Source organism: Tupaia chinensis, unplaced genomic scaffold, assembly GCF_000334495.1.
Source record: "Tupaia chinensis unplaced genomic scaffold, TupChi_1.0 Scaffold000148_1, whole genome shotgun sequence".
In the NCBI taxonomy this organism is placed as follows: Eukaryota; Metazoa; Chordata; class Mammalia; order Scandentia; family Tupaiidae; genus Tupaia; species Tupaia belangeri.
Genome location: NW_006159618.1, coordinates 142209 through 158584, shown reverse-complemented (window position 1 = coordinate 158584; position 16376 = coordinate 142209). Strand labels below are relative to the sequence as shown.

The following is a 16376-nucleotide window of genomic DNA, read 5'->3' as shown; positions in this document are numbered from 1 at the left end:
ATTTCATCTAAGAAATCAACACTAAATTAGCATTTCCATTGTTCCCGGGCATTTAAAGACAGGATTCTGACTTGTAGGCAGTGACAATGGATTTCAAATGTGCACCAACCACAGTGTTTTCTGTGAAACTGACAGTACTAAGTACAGCAACCTGATCATCATGAGATTCCCCATCAGTCAGTTCGACTCCTCTGAGGCAGCAGGTTATGGAAGATGGAGCCGAGTGATGTAATATGTATCCCAGACACAGTGTTATGAGAACAGCAGAGATGATTTCAATGAGGCTCATTATTTATTCATCACAAGGTCCAATTTGCTTGTCATTTTCACTGACGGTGTACTGAATTAACTGGTTGAAATTCAGCACGGATACAATATTTTACTGTGTACTGTAAAAAAAAAAAAAAAACAGGACCCTTTAAAAATGTTCTGTCTTCCTGTATGAAAGGGTACGGACGAAACAAAGAGGGACTTTGTATTTGTGGCTGCTCATGATAATGTCTGAACATTGTTCAGAGATGAGGAATGGACACAGAGACATTCCTTAGGGACTCTTTTTCTCATTAAAAGTGTATAATAATACATCAAAGTATTGATTAAAAAGTAAAACCCTTGTCTTCAGAAAATAAACATTTATTTTAATGCTAAAGAATGAGATATACACTGATATGAAATACACTCACTGAATGAGGTGTAATCTTAAATTCGAAGTCCAATTCTCAATCTAATCACCAAAAGAACCTCCCCTCAGGCTTAGGGAAGGACAGAGAGGTTTGTCCCACACACCCCCTTCTCCCTCATGAAGCAATATAGAGCTGGCCTGCACATTCCTAGACTCCATGACCTGAAAATGTGCAAGCACATTTAAAAACCATGCACTGTCTCCCGACATTCTGAGGACACAACATGCTTAAAAGGCTACCTTATCGTCAGGCACGCTAGCTGGTCCCAGTTTACTTTTCCTGACTCCTTTTCTTCTATAAACTTCATGTGTTCTTTGTTATTGCCTGAAATGACTGGTCAGAGGTTCCTACTTACTTTCATATCCTTCCTTGACTCTCCAGTTTATAAATGCCTCTATCTCATTGCTATGGTTTTGATAATGGTTTATCCCCTCAAATGTTCATACTCTGGCATTATGGTTCCCAGGGTATTGTCTTTGGGAGGTGTTGAGGCCTTTAAGAGGTGGGGCCTCCTAAAAGGGCATCATCCAATCAGCTGGGATATGGGAGGAACAGAGGAAAAGGGAATTCTATTTCCTCTCTCTTTGCACATGTCCACCTTTCTGTTTTTGTCAGCCACATTGGAATGAGGCTGGTCCCACACCTTTGAACTTTTCCATCATCAGAACCATGAACTGAATAAACATCTATCCTTTATAAATCACCAGACTCAGGTATTTCTATTTAGCAGCACAATAATTGACTAAGACACCTATCCTTTAGGGCCCTACTCACATGTCTGCTCTAGAAGGCATCTCTTGATTCCCTCAGCTCAAAGTAGCTATCCTTTCCGCCGAACTCATCTCTTACTGCGATGTCTCCCTTAACAGCCCTCTCTGCATCCCAGCTTCAATTTTGGTTCTATACTTATATACATTATTTGAACTTCATACTACTCTATGATGTCCTTAAGGGAATATTCTTATTGATTCAACTTTGAATCGCCATACCACTTAATATAGTGCCTGCCATAAAAAGAAATGATTAAAATAATAATGTGTTAGGTTCTACCAGGCTCTGAGTAGCCCCTACCTAGATGGTGGCAATAGTTCTAGCGGGAGACACCATGGGCCCTGAGCAAATCTTCCCAATCAGACTGAGGAACTAAAGTCTCATCAGGGTCTCACAGAGGTACTGGGGTTAGAGCATTGAGGAACCTGAGAGAAAGCAGGAGGAAATGAGGCCAGGCCCAGCTCACTTCCACCAGCCCCGGAACCAAGATCCTGAACAAGAGGAGCTGGAGCAGGCACCAGTGGATCATGAAGATAGTAAAGTTGCTGACATCCAGGGTTGGATCCAGGCCTTGAGTTTCATTTGTCAGACCTGCCATTAAAGAGTGAGGATGAATAGGAAGGGTATTGCATTGAGCAATCACGGCTCTATTTCCACAGACCCAGAAATCACAGAGCTGGTGAAAATGACACAGGTGGAATAGCACCAGTTCTGTCTGTGCAAGGGCTTCCTTCCTGGGATCAGGAGATATCAAATGCACAACGGGATGATATGGCCTACACCCAGTAAGCTCCCCTGTCTGAATCAACTACATTGAGAGCTGCTTCATCTCCCTACATTCCAAGTCAGAACCAGCACAGGACTCCATATATAACCTCCATCCTCCCCATTTGCCTTTCCAAATCAAGGCAAATGAGACTTCTTCCCACACATTCACTTTATTCAGTTCTGTACATAGAGGAACACCAGTCCAGGCCCACCTTAGCTTACATTACTCAGTGGAGACTAAAACTACCCATGAACATGATATGTGGACAGATCACTGTTTCAAATATTTAAATTATAATGCAAGTATTACAGAAGTGTGCAGCGGCAGTCAACGTACCAAATTTATATTACTCAACTGCAAACTAAATAACAACTAGAAAACAAAATCATCTTTTACCAAGCAAGACAAGGAGCCAACCTGCAGGAATAAAATGCCTTATTAATCTTTGACTTTTTTGAATTATAAAATATTTTTGAACCTCTGCTTCATCTGTGGTATTATCTGGTTAACAGTGTTGGCAGCTATTCAAAGTTTTATAGTACTACAGGTCATGAATATTAAATGCTACAACAAGTTTACCGGGAGGAAATCCAAATCCATTTGTAAGTACATGACAAATAGCCCTACAGTTTCAATAAAGCTAGGTGATACTGTGATCAGAATCAGTATCTTGCTATCTCTAGATTCTCACAAAGTCAAGTGTAAGGCAAGTGAAGGAAAAGAAAATTATAAGAAAGTGGGAATACCACTTGAAGTAGAGTGGCACAGATGTTGAAGAAAATCAGAAACATCATTATCTATCATATTTCTTTCAGTGTAATCAATCAATTTCTTTCAGTTACAACTTGAGCAAAGCCACAAGCTAGCCCTAAAACAAAAGGGACAAAGCCATAAATGATAACAGACCCCACTGATGCCATCCATCCTGGCAGCTAAACAAAAAAAGAAAAAAAATACAAAGAAAATCACATGTGGATTTAATGGCCAAGTATCTTCAGGTCAAGCATTTTCCTTTCCATGTTCTTGCACACACAGGAAATCACACAAAATAATCAGATGTTAGAAGACGTTCTTCCATACACAAGAAATCACACAAAATAATCAGATGTTAGAAGAACCATGTTCAGTGTGCAAAGAGTGAGCAGCCAAAAACCTTTAATAGAACATAAATTCTTGGGACCAGCAGTTAGCATAATGGCTATGTCGCTGGACTCCAATCTGGTTGCTTAAACTCACATCGGGCGCGTGTGCGTGTGTGCCAAAGATCCCGAGAGGAGAATGGAGGAGAAGGGATTGCGGCATGGCCATCCCCCCGGGGGGTGATTCCTTGCTTTCTGTCTCTGTCTCTGTCTGTCTGTCTGGCGAGTATACACCGCCCTATAGCAAAAACCTCTTTAAAAAAAAAAAAAAAAAAACATAAATTCCCACCCTTGGGAATTTTTCTCAAGATAAACTCTGTAAATGTCCTGGAAATATGGACTTGCCGTTAGTTTGAATCACACATATCATTGCAAATGCATGTAGACTCAAGCTTAAGTAAATATTCAAGATAAACTTCATTCACCATGAGCAACTTCCATCATTCATATCTTGCTTAACAGTGAAACGAAAAAATTATTCCTAAAAAGAGATGACTCATTTTTTTTAAAGTGTCAATATTTCCCCTTTTCTTGTATAATAGAATCATCTTTTTATCTCAGTTATGGGAAATATTGGGCTGTAGGAAATGTCATAACACATTTTTACATAGGAAAATGAAAAACATACATCATGACTTTTCCAATGACCCAACAGAACCACTAATTCTGGAAGAAAAAAAAATTACCTACATAATGCACATCTTGGAAGCAACTACAACAAAAAAGCAGTCATCTTTAGAGCAATTCCTAAAAGATCAAACTCAAAGAGCTTCATTTTCCCAAGTTATCTTGGGAGATTATTCAAATTACTATATTGACTTCCATATTTCCTTTATTTTTTCCAGTCTGTAACTGAATAAGTGATTATGAGGCTACTAAAGAGGAAAAAAAGGATGTTTCCACATTAAAACAGTTAACAGATGTTAAATAAGCACAGAAAATGGCCACTAGGCCAAGCAGTGACTGAGCTGGGTAAGAAAAACGTTGCTTTTACTGATTTTATTGCCCTTGTACCTCCTAGGGTCACGGGAGGCTTGTAAAAAAATTTTGTGGGCAGATAAAAGTCTAGTATTTATTTGCAAGGCTAGTTTAAGTATATTTCAAGAATCCCCACCCTCCATCACCACTTTCTGATCACATAAAAGTAAGTGAATGCAATCTAAGGGTGCTAAATCATTCGGTGAAAGGTCAAGAAAATTTATGTCTCTGACATGCATGTCTTCCAATCCCACCTTCCAAATCCCAACTAATCTAGGTATAAGATTCTCATTTTATTGAAGGGCGAGTACAGGAGGTCCCTAGAACATCACAGCCCCTTTAAACAAGTGTGAATTCAGTAACTGACTGCGTGCCTACTCTGTGCTAAATGGCATGGAAGGGGCCAAAGATAACCTAGGAAATACATTAAACAGACTCCTGAGGCTAACAGCTAAAAAGATTTTCAAATGCCGAGTTTTGTTCATACACACTTCACAAGATTTTTTACTTAGTGTTTTCTGACAAGTCTTCCGAAGTGACAAAATTATAGTTTGTCAGTATTCAACCATATTATTTCATAAGTCTGATTACTTCTCTCAATAAGCATATGTTACATAAGTTACATGTGTTAACATTTTTAGCTCAGGAAGAGCACTGCCTGGCAGATGTAAACAATGTAAGTATTCATTAAATACTAAATAAAGCATCTTCTGGATGCCAGGTACTTACTATTTCTCATATGCTTTATTGACAAAAAAAAAAAATCACTTTCATATTTCCCTTGTGGAATTGCAAAAGCCTTATATATAATGTAGATATGTGCATCAAATTGATACGTGTGATTAGAGGTCAAAACTGGCCCCATTCAACCATCTCAAAGATTCGTCTGGCTCAAACGGAGTTTGATGTTTTTGTTTTTTAATTAGTAATCATCAGAAAACAAGATATCACACAAAAACTAAGCTCTGTTAGAAAACGCTTACATTCTACCAAACAGAAACCAATCTTTTTTTTTCTATTTTATTCTCTAATTTCTTACTTATATTTAATTGCTGTACATCTTTTTGAAGTACAATATGGATTTTCAAAGCATGCAAAATAATGAATTATTATCTTTGATTTGATAATTGCACAGTGCATGTGTGCTTTGGAATCCTCAATTTTCCTATTGTAAGAATGGGATGGGGAGGAATGGCAGTGGTAGGTCATGAGCTCCAGTTCACCACCGTCCCTTCTGCCTGGCCTGGATGGACATATGAGTTTGGGGCCTATGATCTGAATTACCTAAGAGTTATAGACCCAAAATCACCAATACTGAGGAGAGAGGAGCTGAGTGTGACTGCTACGCTAAAAACATTACTGTCAGAAGTATAAAAATAGAGAACCTCACTCCCCTGGTTTCAAGGGGACTATCATTTTAGATTTTGAGTATTTGGCCAGTTCCCTAATTTGCATAAGAGTTAAACACTTGTGTCCTAGCGTTATTTGTTTATATGCACGTTATACTTTAATAGGGCAGGAAGTTTATTTCCTCTGGCAAACCGTAATATAATAACTATGATGCAAAGTTATTTGTTAAGATATTTGAGATGATACCCTTTTAAGGTTGGAAAAGACCTTCTATAGCTTTTTAATCCCCTTCCTTCAGAAAGTCTCTTCTAACTCACAGAAATCTATATATTGATATTAAGACAGAATACAGAATTTTCAGTAACTTCCATATGCCATCTATGCCAGTGTTTACAAGCCTCACAGTCATAAGATTCTAAGTGAAATTTTGTGCTTAAATCTTTGTAATTTAGCTTTAGTTTATTTCTAAGCAGTTCTTTTCTCATATGTACTACTTGAAAATTTCATGGAAAATGTGTATTAGGAAAAAATTACACACAGCTTTCAAGTAATTTTTTTTTCCAAGAGGTTTTTGCTATAGGGCGCATATGCTTGCCAGAAAGAGAGAGAGACAGAAAGCAAGAAATCACCCCCTGGGAGGATGGCCATGCTACAATCCCTTTTCCTCCATTCTCCTCTCAGGATCTTGGGGACGCACGCACACACGCCCGACATGATTTTAAGCTACCGGGTCCAGGACTTGAACTGCAGTCGACTACGTGAGAGTCCAGTGACATAGCCATTACACCAATTGCTGGTCCCTTCAAGTAATTTTTGTAACAAACTCATAGTTTAATGCAATTTTCCCACATTTAAAAGTCTCCTTATACTACCAAACCATAGTCTATATGTAAATGCTATTAGAAGTTTATCTTCAAAAACAAACGATTAGAAGGAATAATTTCCGTCAATATTTTATTTTTTCCTTCAACTAACATGCATTAGTTGCCACCCAAATATGAAGCACACAAGTTCACACTAAACACACCCTAATTTTACACAATCCTCACTGCTCTATGAGGGAACAATAACTGTCTCCATTTTCAGATGAAGAAACAGGTCATAGAATTAACCTAAGGTTACTCAGCCCTTGTGAATTAAGTATTTCACATTATTTTTCCTTACACTTTGTGGTCATCTGACTATTTGTTCACTAGCACACCTTCAAAGTGTAGTAAAAAGATCAAAAGACAGAAATACAAGAGGATTTTTAAAAAATTGTGGGAAAGTAGAATCATACTACAAGTTTAAGACCAGCTGGCGGCGTGGTGGGTAAGACACTGGACCACTACATCATTGACCATAGTTCAAATCCTGAACCCAGCAGCTTGAAAATCATACAAGGCACATGGATATGCATGCTCAAAATCCTGAAAGGAGAATGGAGGAGAAAGGATTATGACATGGCCATCCCCCCAGGGGTTGATTTCTCACTTTCCCTCCATCTCTCTTCAGAGAGTGCACATGCCCTGTGGCAAAAAGAAACTAAATAAAAAGTACAAGTTTAGGGACCAGCAGTTAGTGTCATGGCTATGTCACTGGACTCCCATGTAGTCAACTGTGGTTCAAGTCCCAGACGTGGTAGCTTAAACTCATGCCAGGCACGTGTGCGTGCATGTCCAAGATCCTGAGAGGAGAACAAAGGAGGAGGGATTGTGGCGTGGCCATCCTCTCTTGGGGGCGATTTCTTGCTTTCTGTCTTTCTGTCTCTATCTTTCTGGCAAGCACACGCGCCCTATAGCAAAAATTGTCAAACAAAAGTACAAGTTTATTTTGGTTCAAAAACAAAAACAAAAACAAAACAAAAAACCTTGAAATCTATGCATAGGTTTTTCATAATACACATTTTCCATGAACTTTCTGAAGACCTCATTTATGTTCTCTAGTTCTAGTGACTCTACCATTTCTCTGGGTGACCTTTCTCTAGATCAGCAATGATGACCTCAGTGGTTCTTTACCAATCTAAAACCTCTATTATTTCAATGTCCTTATTAAACTCATTGGCTCCAAACCTAAGAATAACAGGAGGAGCTAAGATGTGATGCCAAGTATCAACAGTGGCAGCTGAAGGGTCCCGCTGTCCCCAACACTACCCTTGCTGCTCCTTAGTCCTACTAGTGTGGTTGCCAGGAGAGTCTGGGCAAATATCCATTTAAAAAATTCTCAAGGTGCTGGACTTTCACTGGAACTAAGTCCTTGCTCCTAGCACAGAGGACTTTACACTCTATATACTTAGAAGTTCCTCTACTAGTGGCATTTCTCACTTTGTTAAGCAGCAGTTACATGAGTAAGGTTGCCACATAAAATACAAGATGCTCGGGTAATTTTCTTTTTAGGTTTTTGCCATCAAGCATGTGCTCTCATTGGAGAGGAAAGAGAAAGAGAGAGAGAGAGAGAGAGAAAGAGAGAGGAAGGGAAGGAAAGTAAGAAATCACCCATTGGGGGAATGACTCTGTTGCAAACCCTTCTACTTCCTTCTCTTCTTGGGATTTTGGACATGCATGCACACACACCCGGCATGATTTTCAAGCCAGGTCCAGGACTGGAACCATGGTTGGTCATGTGGATGTTCAGCACCTTAACCACTATGCCACCTGCTGGCCCTGCCCAAATAAGTTTTAATTTGAGATACACAAAGACTAATTTTATATTTATAAGTATGTGCAAAGTATCATATAGAACATTCTTACAGTAAGAAGCTCTATCATAAGTAACTCTACCCTTTAAAATATGCTTGGGGAAATGAAAATTTCTCAGAAGAGAACTTCAAAAAGTTCAAAAAAGCATTTCTTACAGAGATGTATCAAAATAATTCCCTAATTCAAGAATGGTAAAAAGAGAGTTCTATGTAAACAGCCACAATGTTTCCCAGACTATCAGCACAGGTCCTGAAACAGCCACTGAGTCTGTATCTTCAGACAGATCATTGCCACTATAAGGACCATACACTACATTGGTTCTATTTTATTTCCAGTAAAGGAAGAAAGTTTGTTATGGTTGATGACATCATTTTAGATAAAAACCACCACTCTCTCTAAACTCTTTGAAAGATTAATTAAAATTGATTTGAAATGAATAGCTAGACTTCTAAACCATATGCTGTTTTTAATGTTGTTTTTAAGAATCAAACTCTAACCAGAGTTTTCTTTTAAAGTTTCATTATTTAACCGAAATCACAAAGAAACTTCATTAAGCCTTGATACTTGAGTTTCAAGTGAAAAAGTTTATGCTTCCCACAGAGCAAAAGTACAGTGATTAAATATACTGCCTAAGTGGGAAAACAAAAAACAATAAAAAGAAATTAAAAAAAAAAAGGTTTCCATTTCTATTTCCATCTCTTCTTCTTTTTTGGTTTAATTTTCATTTCTTCCCAGTTCAATCTGAAATAAAAGTGGGAATTGAGGGGGAGGGAAAAAAAAGGTGAAACAAGAAAACCTGATACCTTCATCACAGCAAGTACCCATAATTCCTTGCTTCCTTACTTCCTTCCAGAAGGAAGGTTGGAACTTACCTAAAGCATGACTGAGTTCAGTCTTTAAACTTTAAAACTGAAACATGGGTATTTTGATTTTAAGTGAAAAAGGATAAGGGGAAGGGAAGGGAGGTAGTTTTTTTAAAATGCCCCTGTCTCCCAAATGCCTCCTCTTCGTACTCGAGCCAATAGCTGCTCAGTCCCTTAGAGTGACTAGATCTGAACTGGGTCTGTGACCTTCCAATAACATTGCATGTGAAACCACTAAGGGAATACAGCAGAACAAATATTAAGCCCTGAGGCAAAGGTCTTAATTGGCCTCGGGGCAAAACTTAATAATAACCACCCTCTGTTTTGACTGTTCTGTTCTTACACAGTACAACAAGGAAAAGGGTAAATATGATTCACTGTGTAAGAATTTGACTTCTCAGTGCACTACAGAGAAGAGCCTGTTTTTCAAAGTCCACTCAAGAAAATTAACATTAACAAATGGCTAAGGAGTTCCCCTACATAGTAGCAGTGACCTCGATTAAGGGGTGCATAATTTTTACAAATACACATGATAGGCTATTTATTCAATTATGAGAATTGGGGCAGAAAAAAATAAAACTCTGCAATAACAAAGACACATATTATTTACAAGGCAAAATTATTCTTCCACCACCTTTAAATGTATGAAAACAAATGAAGTAACCTGAGAAATAAAACTGACAGTAACCCTGCCTTGTGGAGAAAGGTCAAAAAGGACACTTCCACTTACCAAAGATCAAAAAGGAACGGATTTTAAATTCTACTTGAAGGGGAACAAATTTGCTTTTTAAATGATGGCAAAGACCCAAGCGAGTAGAGTACTCAGTAATCCAATGCTGAAGAACCAACAATCACTTACTTTGTAAATGGTAGGTAATATGTGTTTCATTTTCAGCCTGTGAAAGACAAAGACATCATAAACGGCTGAAACGGCGAGAACAGTCACTCCTTGTTCCTTCCACAACATGCTGCATCCTGCGCACAGTCCCGTCCCCAGGAACCAGCCCCAAGTCCTGGCCGAGTAGCCTCTGGTAGCACAGTGTTTAACGTAGCAGAGCAAGGACAGAAGAAAGAAGAGACTGGCGCCGACATCAGCCCGTCCCACGATTCCTGCCACCGCCTCTGTGTGAATGGGGTGGGAGGCAAACATCAAGCCAGCCATGAAGGTCCAGTAGCCATCACCAAGGAGGATCTTGGAGAAGCTCGTGAAGAGACCAGTGACTGCCGCATGCAACAGGACGTTGACAAGATGGTAGCTCCAGGGGTTCAACCCTCCAATGGCATGGTTCAGGCGAAAGGAGAGGGTACAGAGAGGCCGGTAGGACTTGTGGCTACCACTGTGGGTGAGCAGAGTCCCCCAAAAATCATTGTAGAAAATGTGTGTCCATGGAGTTTCTGGGAGAAGGTCCTGATTAGTCTTGATAGCACGGCTAAAAAACAAAATGTCAAAAAAAAAAAAAAAATCACATGTAAATACAAAAAGAAAAAAAAAAAAGAAATAACATGACATTGGTAGGAAATTGCCTTCCTACACCTTCCTACACTGGTAAAACATGATGCTGACACACATGGGAAGGCGTGCAGTTGGTGTCCAAAGACCTCCCTGAGCACATAGACACATGCATGCCTATGATCCAGGGCTAGCTGGGGATGGATTAGAACATTAAGACCCTATTAGAGGTGCTGGCTCTGTCAGTTTCTGTTTCATGAAAAAAATGAACAAATGAAACTTAGAGAGACAGAGATAGATTCCCTTTCTTGTAAGTTTTGCTATGTGGCTTTACACTGAGATCCCAAGTACATACAGGTGAATTCAGATTTCCCCCTTAATGTTTTCTAATAACACCACAATTAAGTCTTTATTTCTTCCTTATATGCTTTCTTTGTTGCTGAATGCAAATACCTTTGAAGAATAAATGCAGAGTTTCTGTCAATAATTCAAGCCTTCATAAAACTGTTGCCAAACTGCCCTAAAAACCGTGGGGCATGCTGGCTAAAAATGCATATTCCATCTCTAGTTAATGTGAAGCCTGAGAATCAACCTTTTTAAGCAGGCCCAGGTGTTGCTAGTACAGAGGTTATACTTAGAGCAAGGCCTAGTCCTCTTGTAGAAATAAATTGGAGCTATCCTCTCAGTGCCCAGAGCAGTGCTTCTCAAATATACAAATCACCAGGTGCTGCCTGACTTTAAAAATAAGAAAATACAAAAAATTCACACACATTAAGAAACTCGTTTGAGATGAAACATCCCGTGGAAATGGCAGTTGGTATTCCAGTTGGGATCAAATGACTGGATAATGGGTCTCTAAATTTCTTCCAAATTAACCTCTCTGAGCTTCAGTTTCTGTGAGGATAATAGTTTTACCCTGACATAATTTAACAACCATTTGGAATTTACCTTTTTGATAGGGAAGCAAAGAACATTGCTTTGCAGACACATAAGCATTTAGGAAACCCTAGTGCAAATGATCTGTCTGCCCTGTAAGTTGCTGTTATTACTACACGAACTCTGGGTATGGTCTATAAAACGTCTCTATTATTAAAGTCTACTTGACCCATAGCCTCTGAAATTAAGTATATTTGGGGATTAGAATTAAACCATGGTGGCTACATGACATGAATCCCACAGGGCTGCATGGTTCAAGTCCTGGACCCACTGGCTTGAAAAATATATCAGGTATGTGTGTGCTCATGCCCAAAATTCTGAAATTCTACCAGTAAGGAGAAATGGAGGAGACAGACTTGCAGCATGACCACAATCCATGGGGGTTATTTTCTCCCTTTCTCTCTTTTCCAGCAAACACTTACACCCTCTGGCAAATTAACAACTAAGAAAAAGACTGGACTGTAGTTAATGATTATCTACTATGTGCCAAACACCATGCCAGCTCTTTTACACATATTATGGACTTACAAAAACTAGCTGACTTTTCTAGATGTTCAGTAAAAATACAAAAGAGGGTAAGTTCTTATCTTCAGAATGACTATGAGGCAGAGACAGTTCACTGTACCCCAGTATCTAACAGATCTCTTTTCCCATCCTAAGAGAACGTGGAGTTTATAGCACGGCACATGGCATCTGGAAAAAATTCTCATTTCCTAGTTTGCTTGATACTAAATAAGGTCATGTGACTAATTTGTGCCTAATTTTTGGTTCAAACAGTGCCTTGTAAAGGAAAAAGTGACCCTGTCTTCCCCTTTATCCCTACATCTCCTTCCTGCTTTTTGAGTGGAAGACTCTTGTATCAGATGGAGCCGTAGCCACAATCCTGGCTCATAGGCTGTCCTTAGGAACAGAAATCATGTACTACAGAGCAGAGCAGTAAGACTGAAGGAAACTGAGTCCTTGTCATGCTAAACCACATCAGTCCCGGGCTAACTACCTCCCCATTTCTTCAGCATAAGAAATAAATAGCTTAAACTAGGCGATTTTGAGTGTTAACTAGTGGCAGCTGATCCTAGTCATAAGCAAAATTCTTTGTTAACAGAAGACCTACTCCATCACAGTGGTTTGATTTTCCATTTTGATTTTGATTCCTGCACGTCTTCGTGTATTGACTGTGTATTAAATGAATTTCCATATAAATTGGCTTTTAAAATATTAGAAACAGATGTTATTCTGGATCCATTAAATTAAAACACCCTGCTATGACATTCATCAAGAGTCTAACCCAGAAGTAATTGCTTAAGACTTGATGGGTTATAATTAAAATTTAAAAGAAATATGAAAAACTGCCAAACTGCCAAACTGTGTTGTCAGAGAGAGCCGATTTCAAGTAATTCAGAATGAAAACCCAACTGGCTCTTACTAGACATTAACCTAGATATTGATGTGAGTATCTCTAATATCAATGCAGAAACTCTCATATTCTCAAAGATGGGGCACTGGAGAGTTCAAAAGCAAAGCATTCTGGGATAAAGCTTCCTAACGCAGTGAGGAAAGCTAGAAAGCACATTTTATTTAGGATAGTACTTTATCCTTTCAGGAACAGATCCATAAAGGACAGAGAGCCATCTTTCTCAAACCAGGTTTTCTATTAAATATACTATTAGTAGTCGGTGCCATAACCAGTGTTGGAAAGGCTTTTTAAGGGGGGCAGGGAGGGACAGAATACTTTAAAAATCTGTTCAGAGGGCCAGCAGATGGCATACTGATTACATTGCTGGACTCCCACATGGATGATCGTGGTTCAATTCCTAGACCCAGAGGCTTGAAAACTCATGCTGGATGAATGTGCGTATGTGTCCAAAATCCCAAGAGGAGAATGGAGGAGAAGGGATTGCAACAGGGCCAAACCCTCAGGGGGTAATCTCACTTTCCATTTCCCTGTCTTGCTCGCTCTCTCCAGTGAGTGCTCACACCCTATAGCAAAAATCTTACAAAAAAAAGAAAGAAAAAACAACCTGTTCAGTCCAGCCCCAGAATGCAGAACTTAAGCACTGTGCACTGGTCTCAGAGGAATGAAAAACACATCGGTCAGGTGTGCATGCCTCAAATCCTGACAGGTAGAGAAGCAAAGGAAGGAGAATTGCGACATAACCACACCCTACTGCAGACCACTATAGCAATAAACCTAGTTACCTGCTGCAGACACAAGAATCCTATGTTTAACTCAAACAAAATAAGGGTTTCCAAACAAGACAATTAACAAAAATCTCACGATTTCACTGTCAAGATAAACTTCAGTAAACTACAGGCCCAAATTTGCATAATAGGAAAATATGGAAAGAACAAATAGTGTTAAGAAAACCAAAATGGGAGAGCAGAGGAACACCTCACCCACAAGCAGAATTTCCTACTCTAGGGAGACTATGGTATGAAAAAATTCTGTCAGGTGTTATCTGCTTAAGCAGGTTTTTATTTACCAGTGAATATTATAGCCAAAGAATATGGAATAAGACTAAATTGTACTGGGCTTTACATAAGTCTTGTCACATATGCAAGTCAGTGATAAGGGATGCATTACGCTACCTTGACATCGTATTAAGAAAGATACAGACCAAAAGGAAAGAACAGAATCTGAGTAATCTGCTGGGAAAATGAGGAGTAAAGGTAGGCGTTCAATACTAAGCATAATAGATTTTCATCCATTTGCATTTTCTTCTATGAGCCTCAAATGGAAATAGGAAAAACCTCATCTGCTATTTCACAGCTAATGAAACACCCAACCTCAAAACAAAATTTCATGCTGATGTCATTTCTGAGGTTGCTTCGGGATATTGCTGTTGAAAATTCAGAAAGACACAGGAAAACACACACAAAGAATTAGGCAATTTTCTATACTGGGAAAGACAGAGAAAAATCAGAACAGGAGAAGCAAAAAAGTAACAATTGTAGGCAGAATTCTCTAGAGAACGCAAGGCTGAGAGACTGTCTTTTGAAGCAAAAAGATGGTCTCTCAAGTCTTCAAGGAGGTCTTAACCTGTTTTCAATTCTGTTCGTGTACGGTTCTTTGTTTTTGCTGCCCTATGATTTTTCCTTTAGGAAATGTTGACAAAGGCCAATGCTATTGTAAAACTGATGAGTGATGTGACACTGCCATCAAACTGTCCTCGTGTTTTTCTCTGCTATTTTTTCTGTCGGTTGACCTTTTCTGTCACAGCACCCACATAAATGACCACCAGTCCTTCAGAACAGGTATGATACTTAGATTTTTTAAACATCAATGGGACACTGCTCTAAGCTTTTGATTGTTCTACTCGAAAAGTAAGCAAAGGTCAAACTAATTTTAAAAAGGAATTTTGTTTTCCTAATGGGAAATTGAAATTTGTTTTGCAAAAATAGAAAAGAAAAAGAAAGGGCTTTGTTAACCTGCCAGGTTTCAGTGATGCCCAAACATAGGTATCTATGCTCAGGCCAGACAATACAATGACAAACTGGAGCCAACTGGATACATTAGATTGTGAGACAGTTGGAACACCTGTCTATACCTCAATTTCCCCAACTATAAATGTTATCTTTCACATCTGTCCTTCTAAAAGTGAATGTTTCACTCCTAGGTCTGCTCCCTGATGTTTCTCTCTGCAATTTCTACCTCTGTGACCGTCACCTACAGCAGCTGCAACTCAAGGGGTGACTTTTCCATCTATACTTGCAGTCCAGGTGCTGTGCAGGCATCTATACTTCTAACCACTCTGTTAATATCCACAGCTGAAGAGAAGCAAGAATGATGGAATCCTGAGTCTCTACAAACACCAGGTGTATTCCCTTTGGCCAGTTAGGCTTGCTAAAGCTCATTTTTAACCTACGGCTTGCAGATGATAATAATAATTCTCATAAAATGTGAGAAACATCAAAGGGAGCCCAGCTGCAGTGGGCCAGGCAGTAAGGGCACTCCTGTGTGATACTGCGAGCCATGTGGGATGACTCTGGGTTTGTGTCCCTGGTGTACCTGAGCACACCCCATGATCTTGGCTGGCTGCAGGCATGGGGGAGATTTATTATGGCAATAAGACCCTGTCAAAGGTGCCTTGCTACTACCCAAGAGGAATGAATCTACTTTAAAAAAATGAGGTAATGTTAACTTAAAATATCTGAGAACTGCATAGTTTTGTTTAATGGACACTTGCTATTTATGTAGCCCCCCTTCCCCACCTCTCTCTTTCAAGTAAAGGTGTCCTATTTTCCTGTTGAGAACAGTCCACGTCCTTTTCAGTTCATGTGGATGGAGTGAGACTGCCTCGTTCCCTGATGAAAGGTTAGCACAGTTTGGCCAATTAGTGTACTATCTCCCCCATCCCATTCCTGGCCATACAACCGACTTCAATAAGGATTAATTATCTAGTAAGAAAGAACAACTCCTTTAGAAAGTGAGATGAATTCCTAAGGTTGCTGGAGGGCTCGCTGAAGACAGTGTGCCTAACAGTAAAACCAATGTAAAAGAACTGAAATTAAGGAGACAAAAAGGCAATTCCTAGTGTAGCTGGACCCTGCCATGCCTGAAGCCAATGTTACATAAGCCGATAAGTGCACCTTAGTCATAAACCAGTCTGAGTTGCTATTCTGACATCTACAACCAAGAGTGCTCAATAATACAGCATGTATAATTGTTACTTAACACCATTGATTGCCCTTGCAGTACCTTATTAAACTCAGTATGTCTGAATCCCAATCAACTTTCCCTAACGACCATCTCCTCATCATA

At 39.3% G+C, this 16376-nt stretch overlaps 1 protein-coding gene across 1 annotated transcript in view; it reads right to left on the bottom strand.

Moving 5' to 3' along the window:
* Positions 1-16376, bottom strand: part of TMTC2 (transmembrane O-mannosyltransferase targeting cadherins 2) — a 339285-nt gene that overhangs the window by 263755 nt on the left and 59154 nt on the right. Inside the window, exon 2 of the mRNA XM_006145516.2 lies at positions 10091-10661. Coding sequence (XP_006145578.1) covers positions 10091-10661 — 571 coding nt within the window. The remainder of the gene's footprint in view (positions 1-10090; positions 10662-16376) is intronic.